The following is a 20,391-nucleotide window of genomic DNA, read 5'->3' as shown; positions in this document are numbered from 1 at the left end:
ACAGCTGTACCTACACACTACGGTCTCAGGTGACATCGAAGCATAAACACTTTTGCACTAAATATCAGAATACACTTAATTTCCGACAGCTTTAACACGTCATTGCATTCACACTATTCACACTAAAGTATATGATTTGAGACACAGCCCACGACCTGATCACATCCTCCTCTTGTGTTTCACATTAATATTAATAATAAAAGCTGAGCTTGAGGGTGTTGTGCCGCTGTATCGCCCTGTATGAATATGAATGTGAATGTGAATGTGGATGATTATTATGCAACCTCCTCTTCTGCTCCTCTTTTCTTCCTCTCCAACTTCGCTAACTTTCATTTTGTACATTGGTTTACTTCCTGTTTTATATTATAATGGAAGAAAAAAAAGAATAAAAGGCATTTATTTTGCAGCAGTGATGTGTTACAGAGTGGTGAAGTGTGGACATGAGCGCTACGTTTCAATCATTTTATTAAACTCATTACAGAGAGGGGAATGAAATACATATGAAGAAGCTGAGGACCACTAAACACTAAACACTAAACACTAAACATCAAACACTAAACACTAAACATCAAACACTAAACACTAAACATCAAACACTAAACATCAAACACTAAACATCAAACACTAAACATCAAACACTAAACATCAAACACTAAACATCAAACACTAAACACCAAACATCAAACATCAAACACTAAACATCAAACACTAAACATCAAACACTAAACACTAAACACTAAACATCAAACACTAAACATCAAACACTAAACATCAAACACTAAACACTAAACATCAAACACTAAACATCAAACACTAAACATCAAACACTAAACACCAAACACTAAACACTAAACATCAAACACTAAACATCAAACACTAAACACTAAACATCAAACACTAAACATCAAACACCAAACAGCAAACACTAAACATCAAACACTAAACATCAAACACTAAACATCAAACACTAAACAAACACTAAACATCAAACACTAAACAAACATCAAACACCAAACATCAAACACTAAACATCAAACACTAAACATCAAACACTAAACAAACATCAAACACTAAACACTAAACACCAAACATCAAACAAACATCAAACACCAAACACTAAACACCAAACACTAAACATCAAACACTAAACATCAAACACTAAACATCAAACACTAAACACTAAACACCAAACACCAAACACTAAACACTAAACACCAAACACTAAACACCAAACACCAAACACTAAACACTAAACATCAAACACTAAACATCAAACACTAAACATCAAACACTAAACATCAAACACTAAACATCAAACACTAAACATCAAACACTAAACATCAAACACTAAACATCAAACACTAAACATCAAACACTAAACAAACACCAAACACCAAACACTAAACACCAAACACTAAACATCAAACACTAAACACTAAACATCAAACACTAAACATCAAACACTAAACATCAAACACTAAACATCAAACACTAAACATCAAACACTAAACATCAAACACTAAACACTAAACATCAAACACTAAACATCAAACACTAAACAAACATCAAACACTAAACACTAAACACCAAACATCAAACAAACATCAAACACCAAACACTAAACATCAAACACTAAACATCAAACACTAAACATCAAACACTAAACACTAAACATCAAACACTAAACATCAAACACTAAACATCAAACACTAAACATCAAACACTAAACACCAAACACTAAACAAACATCAAACACCAAACACCAAACATCAAACACTAAACATCAAACACTAAACATCAAACACTAAACAAACATCAAACACTAAACACTAAACACCAAACATCAAACAAACATCAAACACCAAACACTAAACATCAAACACTAAACATCAAACACTAAACATCAAACACTAAACATCAAACACTAAACATCAAACACTAAACATCAAACACTAAACACTAAACATCAAACACTAAACATCAAACACTAAACATCAAACACTAAACATCAAACACTAAACACCAAACACTAAACACTAAACATCAAACACTAAACATCAAACACTAAACACTAAACACTAAACACCAAACACTAAACATCAAACACTAAACATCAAACACTGAACACTAAACACCAAACACTAAACATCAAACAAACATCAAACACCAAACACTAAACACCAAACACTAAACACTAAACACTAAACATCAAACACTAAACATCAAACACTAAACATCAAACACTAAACAAACACCAAACACCAAACATTAAACACCAAACACTAAACATCAAACACTAAACACTAAACATCAAACACTAAACATCAAACACTAAACACTAAACATTAAACACCAAACACTAAACATCAAACACTGAACACTAAACATCAAACACTAAACATCAAACACTAAACACTAAACATCAAACACTAAACACTAAACATCAAACACTAAACACTAAACATCAAACACTAAACATCAAACACTAAACATCAAACACTAAACATCAAACACTAAACACTAAACACCAAACACTAAACACTAAACATCAAACACTAAACATCAAACACTAAACATCAAACACTAAACACTAAACATCAAACACTAAACATCAAACACTAAACATCAAACACTAAACATCAAACACTAAACACTAAACACTAAACACCAAACACTAAACACCAAACACTAAACACCAAACACCAAACACTAAACACCAAACACTAAACACCAAACACTAAACATCAAACACTAAACACTAAACATCAAACACTAAACATCAAACACTAAACATCAAACACTAAACATCAAACACTAAACAAACATCAAACACTAAACAAACACCAAACATCAAACACTAAACACTAAACATCAAACACTAAACATCAAACACTAAACATCAAACACTAAACATCAAACACTAAACACTAAACATCAAACACTAAACACTAAACACTAAACATCAAACACTAAACACTAAACATCAAACACTAAACATCAAACACTAAACATCAAACACTAAACATCAAACACTAAACACTAAACACTAAACACCAAACACTAAACACCAAACACTAAACATCAAACACTGAACACTAATCACCAAACACGAAACACCAAACACTAAACATCAAACAAACATCAAACACTAAACACTAAACACCAAACACTAAACATCAAACACTAAACACTAAACATCAAACACTGAACACCAAACACTAAACATCAAACACCAAACATCAAACACCAAACACTAAACATCAAACACTAAACATCAAACACTAAACATCAAACACCAAACACCAAACACTAAACATCAAACACTAAACATCAAACACTGAACACTAAACACCAAACACTAAACATCAAACAAACATCAAACACTAAACACTAAACATAACACTAAACACCAAACATCAAACACTAAACATCAAACACCAAACACTAAACATCAAACACTAAACATAAAACACTAAACATCAAACACCAAACACCAAACACCAAACACTAAACATCAAACACTAAACATCAAACAAACACTAAACACCAAACATCAAACACTAAACATCAAACACTGAACACTAAACACCAAACATCAAACACGAAACATCAAACATCAAACAAACATCAAACAATAAACATAAAACATCAAACACCAAACATCAAACACTAAACATCAAACAAACATCAAACACTAAACACCAAACACTAAACACCAAACACTAAACACCAAACACTAAACACCAAACATCAAACACGAAACATCAAACACGAAACATCAAACACGAAACATCAAACAAACATCAAACAATAAACATAAAACATCAAACACTAAACAATAAATATCAAACACTAAATATCAAACACTAAACATCCAACACTACAACAATAAATATCAAACACCAAACACTAAACATTTACTCCAAACCTGGAAAACACCTGAGACAGCATTTTAGTTTCAGTCTCTTATGTTAGTTTTGAGTTCAAAGTTCATGGTGTACACTGTATTAATTGCTCCCACAGCGCCCCCTACAGATAGATATAAATATCAACTCAACTATTTTACTCATTTCTGTGGCTATAGTTTGGATCAGGAGCGTGGAGATTCTATTCTACACACAACTGAGCGCATTGTTACACAGTTACGCAATTGTTACACAATTTCCCAGCAATTAACACCGAAATCTAGCTTCCTGGTGTAACTATTTCATTACAAATATTTTAATGACTACACGTATATGCAAAAAAGAATATACATTAAAATAATTCCGGTGGGTGAGTCAGAGGTGAGTGTGTTGAGGGAAAACCTGTCTGAGAAGGTCTGAGGAACCAGACTCAGAAGGGAACGATGAGCAGGACACGAGAGCGTGATGGTGTTACGTGGACGAGCATGCTGAAGACCAGAAAGGAATTTCAGAAGCACCATGTTTTTGAGGTGGGTGTTGATTCTGCAGTGAAGTGACGGGTACACCAGGGGCAGAGCTAAACAACAAAACACCACACAGACCTAGGAAAATAAAATAAACATGAAGATACCTGCCATAGAGCAAGTGAGAACAGGAACTGACTGAGTGTCTCCTCCATCCGTACCGGAAACACAACTTCTACTGCACATGTGCACACATGCGTCTACTTCCTGTAGCAGAAATAACTCTTTACCACTGATTCACTTCATATCAATACACATTTTATTAAAGAAAATATATCAATAAAATTCTATTGATAAAATTAGCATGAATTAAATTGATTAAATAAAAATAAATGGAAATATTTAAATAAGTAGTTTACATTTTGGAAATACAGAAGTGTGTGTTTTACATTTATTATTACATGTTCTATTTATTCCAGTGTACTTAAACAGCTTTAAAACACTTATTTTAAATTTAATGTCTTCCTTCCATCCTTCTTTTATTCATGCATGCACTCTCTATCCCTCGTTCTCTCAGGAAATCAGAATCAGAATCAGGTTTATTGGCCAAGTGTGTTGACACACACAAGGAATTTGGTTCCAGCTGTTAGTGACTCTCAAAAGTACAGACACAAATAAAACCTATACATGACAAAACAGACAAGACAAGACACAAACAGACTATACAAGACAATACAGACAAGACAAGACACAGACTATACAAGACAATACAGACAAGACAAGACACAGACTATACAAGACAATACAGACAAGACAAGACAAATACAGACAATGTGAGACAGTATAGACAGTGTGGGTATTAAATAGGGATACACACACTGAGTGAAATGAGTGAGAGAACATCATCTGTGCCAATTAAATCTATTACTCACTTTAATGAATATAATTTTATGGATTAATGTTTTATAAAATGTGTGTTTATATCAGGAGAATCAGTAGTAATATCATGTGGTAGTTTTGACCAGTACACTGTTATAAATTTCTTTCTTTCTTTTCGGCTTCTCCCGTTAGGGGTCGCCACAGCGGATCCTCCGCACGTTTGATTTGGCACATGTTTTACACTGGATGCCCTTCCTAACGCAACCCTCCCCAATTTATCCGGGCTTGGGACCGGCACTAAGAGTGGCTGGGGATGGTTCCCTGACCGGGAATCGAACCCGGGTCGCAGCGGTGGGAGCGCTGCATCTTAACCACTAGACCACCAGGGGACCAGTACACTGTTATAAATACTGCTGGAAAAGTGTTTGACAGGAAGTAGAGGCACGTGCCTACTCGATCCCGTACTTAATTACGAATTTCTGTGTGAATGAATAAATTAAGGATGAAAGGAAAGAATTACTGTATAAATAAATAAATAAATATCTTGTGTTTCTTTAAATGCAGACATTTGTTAAATTGTGCTGGAAGAAGTAGAACAGTTAAGATATCTTTAAAAACTGAAATATTAAATGTAAACAACAACACACACACACACACACACACACACACACACACCGCGGATCGAGCAGCAACAATGGGAATAAAACACGCGTGTGTGTGTGTGTGTGTGTGTGGGGGGGGGGGGGGTCGTTTATTCTTTTTAATTTACAGTAGAGCACCGACCGACCAATCAGGACGCGCTGGGGAGATGACGTCATACGACGTTGGAGTGGGCGGGGCGTAGCCAACTGAGGAAAGAAGAAAAAAAAAACAAAAAAAAGCCCAAGGCAGCTAGTTAGAGTTAGCTTACTGTTATTATTCATTCTTACTTTTACAAATTCACGTGTTTGAGATCAAAAGCGCCGAGAAGAGATCCGCGGTTACGTCACGTCTCCGGAACGGACATCTGAAGGACCGTCCGCGGCGGATCAAAGGAGCTGGGGAAGGTAGGTGAGGGCGCGAGGCTGCTGCTGCTCAACGCTCGTGCTCGAGGCGGACGGGGAACAGGGCGCTGCTCGCGCGGGAACGCGGTGGTGTGCTGGTGCTGGTGAAGGCGCTGTAATGGCGGCGGTTCCGGTGCTTCCGCGCGCTCTCTCGCTCTCTCTCCCTCTCTGACATGGCGGCGGGGCTTTAATGGCTCCCCGGGCCGCTGACGTGTGTTGACGCGGTACTTGCGTGCCAGTGACTCGGTTTGAAAGTTTTCGAACGACGCGTAAACACACACACACACACACACACACACACTCACTCCTTCACACACATAGACATAGAAACACACACACTCTCTCTCTCTCACACACTCACACACACACACACACACACACTCACTCCTTCACACACATAGACATAGAAACACACACTCTCTCTCTCTCACACACACACACACACACACACACACACACACACACACACACACACACTCACTCCTTCACACACATAGACATAGAAACACACACTCTCTCTCTCTCACACACACACACACACACACACACACACACACACACACACACACACACACACTCACTCCTTCACACACATAGACATAGAAACACACACTCTCTCTCTCTCACACACACACACACACACACACACACACACACACACACACACACACACTCCTTCACACACATAGACATAGAAACACACACACTCTCTCTCTCACACACTCACACACACACACACACACACACACACACACACACACACTCACTCCTTCACACACATAGACATAGAAACACACACTCTCTCTCTCTCACACACACACACACACACACACACACTCCTTCACACACATAGACATAGAAACACACACACTCTCTCTCTCACACACACACACACACACACACACACACACACACACACACACAGCTAACTCTACTCACTCTACTCTTTAACGCTAGTTAATGCGAGTTGCTGTTCTTGAAACCTGCAGCCGTTTAATTATGTTTTAAATTGATTTTTAGAGCCACACTGCCGAAGAATCACATTTATTTATCGATTTATTTATTTCTGGTCGTTTATTTATTTGTTAGTTTTTTATTTATTGATTTATTTTGCAACATTCCCGAATTAGCTTTGATATTGACTGATTTAATAGCCGGCTGTGTTCCCAATCACCCTCTTACGTGTTTTACACTACCTCGGGCGTGTCCACTTCTTCATTCACTTTCTATACATAGACACTTCCATCTAGTACACTTGTTAGGGAGTGACGCTGGATTCAGGACCGAGCCGGACTGACTCTACAGAAGCGCATTAGCGACTTCAGTTATTTGTTTTTGTTTGTTTGATTATTTGATGCGCGCAATACACACTAGGCCAAAAGTTTGTGGACAGCCGACCATAAGATTGCTAAGTGCCTTTTTCTGAGGATCTCGTTTAACATCTAGTTCCATGTGCTGTTATAATGAGCTCCACTCTTCTGGGAAGATGTTCCACTAGATTTTGTGGAGATTCATTCAGTTACAAGGGTGTTAGTAAAGACAGGTAGTGATGGAGGTGAGAAGGTGAGAAGACCTTGGGTGCAGTCGGTGATCACATTCATCTGAAATGTGTTCAATAGGTTTGTAACTATATAGCATGAGATCTTTCACTCCAACCCATGGAAAGCAGATCTTCATGGAGCTGGCTTTGTGCACAAGGGTATCGTCATGCTGAAACAGGGTCTCCTAGTTCAATGAAGAAACAACTTCATGCAGCATCTGAAGATGTCCGATACAATTGTGTGCTATCAATAGTGTGCAACAGTTTTGGGGTGGCAGAGGAACCTGGGGTCAACAGTGTAAAGTAATGGAGAGTGTGTTAGAGAAGTGAAGAAAAGAGTGCAGGCAGGGTGGAGTGGGTGGAGAAGAGTGATAGCAGGAGTGATTTGTGATAGAAGAGTATCTGTGAGAGTGAAAGGGAAAGTTTATAGGACTGTGGTGAGACCTGAGATGTTGTATGGATTAGAGACAGTGGCATTGAGTAAAAGACAGGAGGTGGAGCTGGAGGTAGCAGAGCTGAAGATGTTGAGATGTTCGTTGGGAGTGACGACGATGGACAGGATTAGAAATGAGTTTATTAGAGAGGGACAGTACATGTAGGACATTTTGGAGACAAGGTGAGTGAGGTGAGATTGAGATGGTTTGGACATGTGCAGAGGAGGGACATGGGGTATATCAGTAGGAGAATGCTGAGGATGGAGACACCAGGAAGGAGGAAAAGAGGAAGATCAAGGAGGAGGTTTATGGATGTGGTGAGGAAGACATGCAGGTAGTTGGTGTGAAAGAGGCAGATGTAGAGGACAGGGGGGGTATGGAGACGGATGTGGCGCCCCCTAATGGGTGCAGCCGAAAGAAGAAGAAGAAATGCATTTGGGTGGAAAAGTCAGTTGTCCAAATACTTTCGGCCATATTTTGTGTATACAGTACCAGTCAATAGTTTGTACACATCATTTTGTTCAGTGGTTTTTCACTATTTTTTATTAGTCAACATTGTACATTAATACTGAAGAATCCAAACTATAAAAGAACACATCTGGAAATCTGTAGTGCAGAGGAACGTGTGAGTGCAGAGTCCGTAGCCCTTTTAGTGCTCCTACAACTACTGTACAAATCCATATTATGGTGAGAAACACTCTTAAGACAAGAAAAGAGAAAAGATCTCTCATTACTTTAAGAAATGAAGCTCAGTCAATCCAAAACATCTCAAGAACTTTAAATGTATCAGTAAGTGCAGTCTCCAAAACCATCAAACGCTGTGATGAAACAGTTCTTATTAAGGAATCTCACAGAAAAGGAAGATGAAGAGCTACCTCTGCTGCAGAGGATCATTTAATCAGAATTACCAGATTCAGGAACCACCAATTTACATCAATGCTTCTCGAAATTTAAGTGGCAGGCATATTTCATCATCTACTCTCCAGAGGAGAAACCATTACTTCAGAAGATCAACAAGCAGATGAGACTTTGAGATGTTTGCTTCTAAGCACTGTGTATTTGTTAGACGTACAGAGGGTGATCAGATGATTCCTGAATGTGTGGTTCCTACTGTGAAGCATGGTGGAGGTGGTGTGGAGGTGCTTTGCTGGTGACACTGTTGGTGTTTCAGTTCAAATTGAGGACACACTTGACCAGCATGGCTTCCACAATATTCTACAGCAACGTGCAGCTTAGCATCTGGTTTCCAAATGGACAATGACCCCAAATACTCCTCTAGGTTCTGTAATAGCTATTTCAATTCAGTTCAATTCATGTTTATTTGTTTTGAGCTTTTAATAATGAACATCGTCTCAGAGCAGGTTCACACAGATCATGTGGAGATAAAAATGAATAAGTTCTTTATAAGTGTAAGTTTGTCCCTGATGAACAAGTCAGTGGAGACTGTGGTGAAGGAAAAACTCCCCAAGATGCAGATGGAAGAAACCTTGAGAGGAACCAGACTCAAGAGGGAACCTCATCCTCATCTGGGTTCCACCGAATGTCCATTTATTACAGATAAAAGATGTTGAGGTGCAGTGATGGAGATCAGAGCAAACTGTAGTCCTGAGTCAGTGTAGCAGACTGTTGATATTAACTACAGTCCAAATCCTCAAAACTCCTGTTCCTACTCCACAATTTCATGATCTCCAGGGTGTAGATGAGAAACATCACCAGCTGCACAGAGACTGTGTCTGAGTCCCGAACACTGATTGGAAGGTTGTTCCATAACTGTGGGGTTTATAAGAGAAACATCTGCCCCCTGCTGTAGTCTTCATTATTTGAGGTACCAACAAATAGCCTGCACCTTTTGATCTAAGTAGGCGTGGAGGATCATCCTGGTACAGAAGTTCACTCAGATACTTCGGCGTGAGAGCGTTAAGTGCTTTATACGTCAGTAGTAGTATTTTATAATCAGTGTGAGATGTAATTGGGAGCAGTGTAGATGATTAAAACAGGGCTGATGTGATCATATTTTCTAGATCTAGTGAGGACTCTTGCTGCTGCATTCTGAACTAACTGAAGCTTATTTCTGCACTTACTCCAACACCCAGACAGTAAAGCGTTACAGTAGTCTAATCTAGATGTTACAAAAACATCTACTAGTTTTTCTGCATCCTGTAACAACATCATATTTCTAATTTTAGCAATATTTCTAAGGTGAAAGAAGGAGATCCTGGTAATATTATTCACGTGAGCCTCAAATAATAATCACACCGAGGTGTGTGACTGCTGAACACACTGAGACAGAAACACCATCCAGAGATGCTACAGAATCGGAAAGTACTCCTCAACATTGTTAAGCTGATCACTCTCATCTGGCTTTGCTGAAATATACAGCTGTGTGTCATCAGCATAGCAATGGAAGCGAATACCATGTTTATGTATAATTTCACCCAGAGGCAGCAGATATAAAGAGAAAAGCAGAGGGCCTAAGACAGATCCTTGCAGAACACCAAACTTTACCTCAGAGAGTGTGGAGAACTCACCATTTACATCAACAAACTGACAGCGATCATTCAGATTCAGCCGGGAGAGAGCTGTTCCCTTTATTCCAACAACGTTCTCCAGTCCAGCAAGCAGGAGATGATGATCAATGGTGTGAAAAGCTGCACTGAGGTCAAGCAAAACAAGTAAAGAGACAAAACCCTGATCAGAGGTTTATTTAGATCCTCTGGATTTACCTATTGATGGTGTGCATGTGAGTGCAGTGCAGGAATGCTTGTTGTTTTCTATGAGGGTGAATATATGTAAATATGCTGATCAGCAGCACTGAGAGCTTTTTTTTTAGAACTCAAGAGGCTCTCCTCCTGTCCAACAGGACAATGACCCCAAACACACCTCTAGGTTCTGTAAAAGCTATTTGTTCAAGGTGAGATGGTTTGAGATGAGATGGACCAGAGAGTGAAGGAAAAGCATCCAACAAGCACTCAATCTCATCAGGCTGACTGAGAGAACACCACGAGGTTGTCCAGCTGCATCCAAGCTACATTGAGTTAATTTGGACAATCTTAAATATAAAACACATTCTGGGTTGTTTAAAACGGTGTTTTTGTACATTTCACTGCCGTCATTTTTTTTTGTCCAATGAAATGGTTTCTAGGATGCCTATGCTCCGCCCCTCAGGGGTGTGACTTTTTATTTTTAATTTAAAAAGTTACATTTGTAATTAAACACTGTGATTGTGATGCCTGCTTTAGAATGTAAGGGTGTGTGTGTGTGTGTGTGTGTGTGCGCGCTTTCCAAACTGCATGACTCATAACATGAGTGTGTGTGGAGGTGATTCAGGGCTTCAGGGGTGAAGTGGAAACACTGACGACTGTATTGAACAGCTGTGTCTAACACACACACACACACACACACACACACTTGTGATAACTGCCACCGCATATGGAACATGTTTGCACTTGTGTGCACTGCATTTAGGTTCTGATAAAATGACATCCATGTTTGAATAATTCAACAGGCGAATTTTCAAAAATTATGTTTTGGTGTTAATACTGTGAAGTGGACAATCACACTTGCCAATAAATTTACACCGTATATACTGATGTGTGTGTGTGTGTGTGTGTGTGTGTGTGTGTGTGTGCTTGTGCAGTGGAAATGGAGGAGATTCACCAGAGTGGTAGTAACGGCACTGAATCACAACCTGTCACCATCCCGACCACCATCACAGCATCTCAGTTATCACAGATCACACAGGTACACCATGACCGTGTGTGTGTGTGTTGTGTGTGGGTGAGAGAGGGATTAGCATGCATGTGTAATGTGTGTGTGCATGTGTGTTTGTGGTGTAGATGACTCTGGGAGGATCTCCTGTGGCTGTGGTGCAGCTCCCTGGAGGTCAGCTTCAGGTGCAGGGGGTCATCCAGTCTGCTCAATCTTCAGTCATACAGTCTCCACCAGCACATGTACAGGTAACACACACACACACACACACACAGGGAATAATCAACACTGTGCTCGGAACAGTTGTTGGCTTTTGGGCTGATAAGATATCTACTAAATGAGTCTGTGTGTGTGTGTGTGTGTGTGTGTGTGTGTGTGTGTGTGTGTGTGTGTGTGTGTGTGTGTGTGTGATGTCATGATATCATGATATCATGGGTGTGTATTATCCAGTATGTCGATGAGCTAAATGAGTCATAATTCACACTAGTTGGTAATGCTGCAGAAGTTTTTAGTAATACGGGTGTGTGTGTGTGTGTGTGTGTGTGTGTGTGTGTGTGTGTGTGTGTGTGTGTGTGTGTGTGTGTTTGTTGGCTCACAGGGTCAGGGTTCAGACAGTGAAGATTCCCAGGATTCATCAGACAGTGGAACTTCGAACCAGAAGACACGAGAGCTGCTGGCCAGACGTCCATCTTACAGGTTTTACACACACACACACACACACACACACACACATGCACTCTCTCTCTTATATGACACATTACACACAATACACGTGCACATAGACGAGGTTACACGTGTACATTGATGACGTGTGTGTCAGATACACTCTGGTGTTTTGTGTAAAGTTGTGATGTGTGTGTAATTGTGTTGTAGGAAGATTTTAAACGATCTCTCAGCAGAGGAAGTAGCCACGCGTAATGAGGAAGAGGAGGAGACCTTGGCGTCGTCCACCATGACCACGGTGTCTCTGTCCACACCTATCTACCAGACCAGCAGTGGACAGTACTGTACGTCTCTCTCAGACACTTCTCAATGGTTCACTAATTAGCGTATGTGCTAACGGGTTGTATGCTAATGAGTTGAGTCAGTAGGGCATTTCTACAGCTGCTTGCTTTACATGGATATAAGTGTGTCTTCAGATGTTACAGATGTGTGTGTGTGTGTGTCTGTGTGTCTGTGTGTGTCTGTTGTTTACAGTCGCAATAGCGTCAAACGGCTCTTTGCAGTTAGCCGGTGCAGGCTCTGATGGAGTTCAGGGCCTACAAACGCTCACCATGACCAACTCGAACCCGAGCCAGCCCACTATACTACAGTACGCTCAGACTGCAGACGGACAGCAGATCCTCCTACCCAGCAACCAGGTGGTGCTGCAAGGTCAGTGTGCTGCTGAGGGGCTGGGGGTGAGTGTGTGGTGATGAGTGTGTATCTGATGAGTGTGTGGTGATGATTGTGGTGATTTGTGTGTGATGAGTGTGTGGTGAGTTTGAGATTTTGGTGATGATTGTGGTATGATGTTTGTGATGAGTGCGTATGTAATGAGTGTGTGGTGATGAGTGTGTGTGTGGTGATTTTGTGTGATGAGTGTCTGATTGTGGTATGATGTTTGTGATGATTGTGGTGATGTGTGTGTGTGGTGGGGTGATGAGTGAGTTTTGAGTGTGTGGCAAATGTGTGATGAGTGTAAGGTGATTTTGTTTAATGAGTGTGTTGTGAGTGTGTGGTGAGGTGGTGCGTGCGTCATGAGGATGTGTGGAGAGTGTCAGATGTGTGTGGTGAGGTGATATGGTGGTAATAAGTGTTTGGTTGTAAGTGTGTGGTGTGTGTAGTGGTGGGTGTGGTGGTGAGTGCGTCGTGTGGTGGTAAATGTGAGGTGATTTGTGTGGTGGTGAGTGTGGTGAGGTGAATTGTGTGTGGTGAGTGAGGTGATTTGTGTGTGGTGGTGAGTGTGGTGATCTGTGTCGTGGTGAGTAAGGTGATTTGTGTGTGGTGAGTGTGTGGTGGTGAGTTAGGTGATTTGTGTGTGGTGAGTGAGGTGATTTGTGTGTGGTGAGTGTAGTGATTTGTGTGTGGGAAGTGTGGTGAGGATTTGTGTGTGGTGAGTGAGGTGATTTGTGTGTGGTGAGTCAGGTGATTTGTGTGTGGTGAGTGTGGAGGTGATTTGTGTGTAGTGAGTGTGTGGTGGTGATTTGTGTGTGGTGAGTGTGTGGTGGTGATTTGTGTGTGGTGAGTGAGGTGATTTGTGTGGTGGTGATTTGTGTGTGGTGAGTGTGTGGTGGTGATTTGTGTGTGGTGAGTGTGTGGTGGTGATTTGTGTGTGGTGAGTGTGTGGTGGTGATTTGTGTGTGGTGAGTGTGTGGTGGTGATTTGTGTGTGGTGAGTGAGGTGATATGTGTGTGGTGAGTGTGGTAATGTGTGGTGAGTGTGGTGGTGATTTTGTGTGTGGTAAGTCAGGTGGTTTGTGTGTGGGGAGTATGGTGGTGATTTGTGTGTGGTGATTAGTGTGAGGTGAGTGTGAGGTGATTTGTGTGTGATGAGTGAGGTGGTGAGTGTGTGGTGATTTGTGTGTGGTGAGTGAGGTGATTTGTGTGTGGTGGTGTGTGAGTGTGTGGTAAATGAGGTGGTGAGTGTGTGGTGAGTGTGAGGTGATTTGTGTGTGATGAGTGAGGTGGTAAGTGTGTGGTGAGTGTGAGGTGATTTGTGTGTGGTGAGTGAGGTGGTGAGTGTGTGGTGAGTGTGAGGTGATTTGTGTGTGATGAGTGAGGTGATTTGTGTGTGGTGAGTGTGGTGGTGAGTGTGTGGTGAGTGTTGTGATTTTGTGTGGTGAGTAAGGTGATTTGTGTGGTGGTGATTTGTGTGTGGTGAGTGTGTGGTGGTGATTTGTGTGTGGTGAGTGAGGTGATACGTGTGTGGTGAGTGTGGTAATGAGTGGTGAGTGTGGTGGTGATTTGTGTGTGGTGAGTGAGGTGATACGTGTGTGGTGAGTGTGGTAATGTGTGGTGAGTGTGGTGGTGATTTGAGTGTGGTGATTTCGTGTGTGGTAAGTCAGGTGGTTTGTGTGTGGGGAGTGTGGTGGTGATTTGTGTGTGGTGAGTGTGGTGATTTGTGTGTGGTGAGTGTGGTGATTTGTGTGTGGTGAGTGTGGGGGTGATTTGATTGTGGTGAGTGTGGGGGTGATTTGTGGGTGGTGAGTGTGGTGGTGAGTGTGGTGGTGAGTGAGGTGATTTGTGTGTGGTGGTGAGTGAGGTGATTTGTGTGTGGTGGTGAGTGAGGTGATTTGTGTGTGGTGGTGAGTGAGGTGATTTGTGTGTGGTGGTGAGTGAGGTGATTTGTGTGTGGTGGTGAGTGAGGTGATTTGTGTGTGGTGGTGAGTGAGGTGATTTGTGTGTGGTGGTGAGTGAGGTGATTTGTGTGTGGTGAGTGAGGTGAATTTTGTGTGGTGAGTGAGGTGATTTTTGTGTGGTGAGTGAGGTGATTTGTGTGTGGTGAGTGAGGTGATTTGTGTGTGGTGGTGAGAGTGTGGTGAGTGAGGTGATTTGTGTGTGATGAGTGAGGTGATTTGTGTGTGATGAGTGAGGTGATTTGTGTGTGGTGGTGAGTGTGTGGTAAATGAGGTGATTTGTGTGTGATAAGTGAGGTGTTTTGTATGTGGTGGTGAGTGAGGTGATTTGTGTGTGATGAGTGAGGTGGTTGGTGTGTGGTGAGTGTGAGGTGATTTGTGTGTGATGAGTGAGGTGGTGAATGTGAGGTGATTTGTGTGTGATGAGTGAGGTGGTGAGTGTGAGGTGATTTGTGTGTGATGAGTGAGGTGATTTGTGTGTGATGAGTGAGGTGGTGAGTGTGAGGTGATTTGTGTGTGATGAGTGTGTGGTGAGTGTGAGGTGATTTGTGTTTGATGAGTGAGGTGGTGAGTGTGTGGTGAGTGTGAGGTGATTTGTGTGTGATGAGTGAGGTGGTGAGTGTGTGGTGAGTGTGAGGTGATTTGTGTGTGATGAGTGAGGTGGTGAGTGTGAGGTGAGTGAGGTGGTGAGTGTGTGGTGAGTGAGGTGGTGAGTGAGGTGGTGAGTGTGTGGTGAGTGTGAGGTGATTTGTGTGTGATGAGTGAGGTGGTGAGTGTGTGGTGAGTGTGAGGTGATGTGTGTGTGGTGAGTGTGAGGTGATTTGTGTGTGATGAGTGAGGTGGTGAGTGTGAGGTGGTGAGTGTGTGGTGAGTGAGGTGGTGAGTGTGAGGTGATTTGTGTGTGATGAGTGAGGTGGTGAGTGTGAGGTGATTTGTGTGTGATGAGTGAGGTGGTGAGTGTGAGGTGATTTGTGTGTGATGAGTGAGGTGGTGAGTGTGTGGTGAGTGTGAGGTGATTTGTGTGTGATGAGTGAGGTGGTGAGTGTGAGGTGATTTGTGGGTGGTGAGTGTGTGGTGAGTGTGAGGTGATTTGTGTGTGATGAGTGAGGTGATGAGTGAGGTGGTGAGTGTGAGGTGATTTGTGGGTGGTGAGTGTGTGGTGAGTGTGAGGTGATTTGTGTGTGATGAGTGAGGTGGTGAGTGTGAGGTGATTTGTGGGTGGTGAGTGTGTGGTGAGTGTGAGGTGATTTGTGTGTGATGAGTGAGGTGATGAGTGAGGTGGTGAGTGTGAGGTGATTTGTGGGTGGTGAGTGTGTGGTGAGTGTGAGGTGATTTGTGTGTGATGAGTGAGGTGGTGAGTGTGAGGTGATTTGTGTGTGATGAGTGAGGTGATGAGTGAGGTGGTGAGTGTGAGGTGATTTGTGGGTGGTAAGTGTGTGGTGAGTGTGAGGTGATTTGTGTGTGATGAGTGAGGTGATTTGTGTGTGATGAGTGTGTAATGTGGTGTTTACAGGAGCAGGGGGTGAGATGCAGGCGTATCAGATTCGCTCCTCATCATCAGCTCTCCCTCAGACTGTGGTCATGACATCACCAGTTATCAGCTCTCAGGGAAAAAGTGATGATCCTCAAATGAAGAGGGAGATTCGCCTCGCCAAAAACAGGTCTGTCTGTCTCCCGCTGTCTGTTTGACCACCTGTCTCTGAGCACCCCTCCCCGGTGTCTGTCTGAGCACCCCTCCCGGTGTCTGTCTGTCTGAGCACCCCTCCCCGGTGTCTGTCTGTCTGAGCACCCCTCCCCGGGGTCTGTCTGTCTGAGCACCCCTCCCCGGTGTCTGTCTGTCTGAGCACCCCTCCCCGGTGTCTGTCTGTCTGAGCACCCCTCCCCGGTGTCTGTATGAATGACTAAGCATCTGTCTTACTGTCTACCTGACTGTCTATCTAAGTGTCTGATCATCCGTCTCTTACTGTCTGTCTGATTGTTTATCTTCCTATCTGAGCATCTGTCTTACTGTCTGAGTGTCTGTCTCTTTGCTGTCTGTCTGAGAGTTTGTCTCTCTCTTAATGTCCGTGTTTCTTTTACCTCATTCTTAAAAGAACAAAGATTAAATCGTGTTTGTGTGTGTGCAGGGAGGCGGCTCGGGAGTGTCGGAGGAAGAAGAAGGAGTATGTGAAGTGCCTGGAGAACCGTGTGGCCGTGCTTGAGAACCAAAACAAAACGCTGATCGAAGAGCTAAAGACGTTAAAGGACCTGTACTGTGTCAAAACAGGCTAACACCTAGCTCTGTGTTAACAGACTGTACATGCAGCTCTGCCTACACACACACACACACACACACACACACACCAGTGTGTTTCCTTGGTTTTATACTCCTTTTTAACTAACAGCTTAGAAAGTGCAGCTCTCTCTCTCTCTCTCTCTCTCTCTCTCTCTCTCTCTCACACACACACACACACACCGTTTATGGAGAATAATATTTTTCTTTTAGCTATTTTTAATAAATGATGAGCAGATGTGTATATATTTGTGTACGTGCCCCTGGTGCGTGTGCGTGCGTGCACGCTCGCACACACACACACACACACACACACACACACACACACAGGGAATATCCCCCTTATTCAGTGAGCCATGAGTTTATTAGGGAAATTTTGCGTTTACTTTTTCTTTCCCATAAGTGCTTAAAGTAAAAGATGAGAATAAGTGAAAAGGGTAAACTTCACCTCTCTCTCTCTCTCTCTCTCTCTCTCTCTCTCTCTCTCTCTCTCTCTCTCTCTCTCTCTCTCTCTCTCTCTCTCTTATCTATCTGTGTGTCTCACCCCCCCCCCCCCCCCCCCTCCCCAAGGTTTTGGGGGAAATATTCTGTCATGTGATTGTGTAAATATATTTTTGTTTGACTTTTGTGTGACCAAATGTCACTTCTTGAGGTTTTTCTGTTAAATGGCTTTTACACACATTTACTGAAGAATCTTAAGTTTTTAAAATATTTTTATTTCTCATTAATACAATACAATCGGAAGAATCAGGGTTCCTACGCATTTTGAAAAGTATGGAATTTGATGAGTGATTTCCAGGTTTGGAGTAGTGTTGAGGGAGGGAGGGGGTGAGGGGGTTGTCTGAAGATGCTCATGTCTCTGTAATGCGTGTGAACAAATCATTACACTTCGACCTGCACCATTTCCGCCTGGTGTTTATTGACTCTAAAAACGCGTCATTAGTGTGGAGACGGTCACAAGCTGTTTCTCAGAGGACTCTCAGCGCTGACAAAAGTTCGGAGCTAGACTCGATCTGCACAGCTGTGATTGGTTGTTACGGTATGAGGCAGCAGTTGCAGTGACAGTACAGCGCCCCCAACTGGTGACTAAACACAAGGAAACCATCAGAGATTCTGACCGACATCGATCAGAGACTGTAATGTAACACTTTATAATGATTTTAAATTTCAACTTTTTCAGATGTTAAATATGGTCTTAAAAATCTTCAGGGAAGTCTGCATTTCTGAGTCTGGAAAAATCTGGAATTTTTAAATAAAAAAAATGTGAAGGGACCCTGATAAAGAAATGAGTGAAGTGGAGGAGTGGACAGGTAGAGGAGAAGAGGAGTGGACAGGTGGAATAGTGGACAGGTAGAGGAGAGGATGAGTGGACAGGTGGAATAGTGGACAGGTAGAGGAGAGGATGAGTGGACAGGTGGAGTGGACAGGTAGAGGAGAAGATGAGTGGACAGGTAGAGGAGTGGACAGGTAGAGGAGAGGTGGAGTGGACAGGTAGAGGAGAGGTGGAGTGGACAGGTAGAGGAGAGGAGGAGTGGACAGGTGGAAGAGTGGACAGGTAGAGGAGAGGATGAGTGGACAGGTAGAGGAGTGGACAGGTAGAGGAGAAGATGAGTGGACAGGTAGAGGAGTGGACAGGTAGAGGAGAGGTGGAGTGGACAGGTAGAGGAGAGGAGGAGTGGACAGGTGGAGAAGAAGATGAGTGGACAGGTAGAGGAGTGGACATGGTGAGTAAATGTTTGTGGCTGAAGCTGTTGGTGTTCAGGTGAATCAGGGCGCACACTCGCACTTCACCTCCAGACGGGACGCAGTTTTTAATAAAATACCCGATATTTAAAATAAGATAGAGATCAATTTTTGTGGATTTTTTTTACCTAAATAAATATTTTTCCATCTTTTACACTGTTTCTGTTTTAAACAAGTTTCATTAATGAAAAGATATGCAGCAGAAAACAGTTAAAAAAATTAATAAACAAAAACTAAAGCAAAATTATTGCAATTAGTAGTGTGTGTGTGTGTGTGTGTGTGTGTGTGTGTGTGTGTGTGTGTGTGTGAGAGAACTGATTTTTTATTAGTTGTGTATTTGTGGTTTTAATAGAATGTAATGTATATATAAAGTTGATAATGTTTCCCTACACAGTTGTTTGATAGTGAATATGAATATAGTAGAATATCGTACACTTGGTTACGACACGCTGCTGCTGGATTCTGATTGGTCGATAAAGATCCTGACTGCAGTGCAGCTCTAACGCTCAGGTATTTTTACACTCTAAAGCTGTACGTGTTCCCACATCTTCAGGAGTGGAGTTTACACTTCCTAATGGTTTCTTTGGTAGTGTGTGATAAGAGAATGGAGAGAAGCTGGTGAGAGAACGTTTACAACATTAGCGACAACTTTGTGTTCCAAACTTTTCACAAAGTCAAGTTGTAAATTCAAATTTTAATTGTCAAATAAGAATAAAACTAACTTTCACACCAACACACTGTTTATTATTATTATTATTATTATTATTATTATTATTATTATTATTATTATTATTATTTTGAACCACAGAAGATTCCATTTCCACCTGGTTTATACAGACCTGCATCTTACCATTTAATATCATATTTCTCAGATATTCAGTCAGGACGTGTGTGTGTGTGTGTGTGTGTGTGTGTGTGTGTGTGAGAGAGAGAGAGAGAGAGAGAGAGAGAGAGAGAGAGAGAGAGAGAGAGAAGGTATTGCTATCTTTAATAATTGATGAAAATTTAAATAAAATAGTTGTGTGACACCTCCAGAACACCAGATGGCAGTAGGGCTCTTGAAGAC

General features: G+C 41.8%; 1 protein-coding gene and 1 long non-coding RNA gene across 29 annotated transcripts; one reads left to right on the top strand and one right to left on the bottom strand.

Moving 5' to 3' along the window:
• Positions 1-85: 85 nt before the first annotated feature.
• Positions 86-6,598, bottom strand: LOC310739178. Its single transcript, XR_014537277.1, has 4 exons — positions 5,646-6,598; positions 5,245-5,398; positions 3,911-4,941; positions 86-862 (listed from the first exon to the last, which is right to left on the bottom strand). It is a non-coding gene; the product is annotated as an uncharacterized lncRNA (long non-coding RNA).
• On the top strand, positions 6,159-19,569 carry atf1 (activating transcription factor 1). Of its 28 annotated transcripts, none has more exons than XM_083564100.1 (11): positions 6,161-6,294; positions 11,903-12,006; positions 12,102-12,221; positions 12,572-12,669; positions 12,847-12,980; positions 13,171-13,347; positions 16,824-16,971; positions 17,437-18,892; positions 19,010-19,041; positions 19,162-19,201; positions 19,266-19,569. In XM_083564100.1, the coding sequence occupies exons 2-8, from the start codon at positions 11,908-11,910 to the stop codon at positions 17,579-17,581; spliced, it is 921 nt and encodes a 306-aa protein (XP_083420226.1). In that variant the 5' UTR covers positions 6,161-6,294; positions 11,903-11,907; the 3' UTR covers positions 17,582-18,892; positions 19,010-19,041; positions 19,162-19,201; positions 19,266-19,569. The 28 variants fall into 28 exon arrangements, with proteins under 28 accessions (XP_083420212.1, XP_083420226.1, XP_083420224.1 ...); XM_083564098.1 differs by having other exon boundaries at positions 17,437-18,924; positions 18,957-19,041; XM_083564099.1 differs by having other exon boundaries at positions 17,437-18,956; positions 19,162-19,217; positions 19,290-19,569.
• The last annotated feature ends 822 nt before the right edge of the window (positions 19,570-20,391 follow it).

The sequence above is a fragment of the Silurus aristotelis genome (assembly GCF_946808225.1).
Source record: "Silurus aristotelis genome assembly, chromosome: 2".
NCBI classification, from domain to species: Eukaryota; Metazoa; Chordata; class Actinopteri; order Siluriformes; family Siluridae; genus Silurus; species Silurus aristotelis.
Note: the sequence above shows the minus strand (reverse complement) of the source record. Positions and strands in the feature narration are given on the sequence as shown.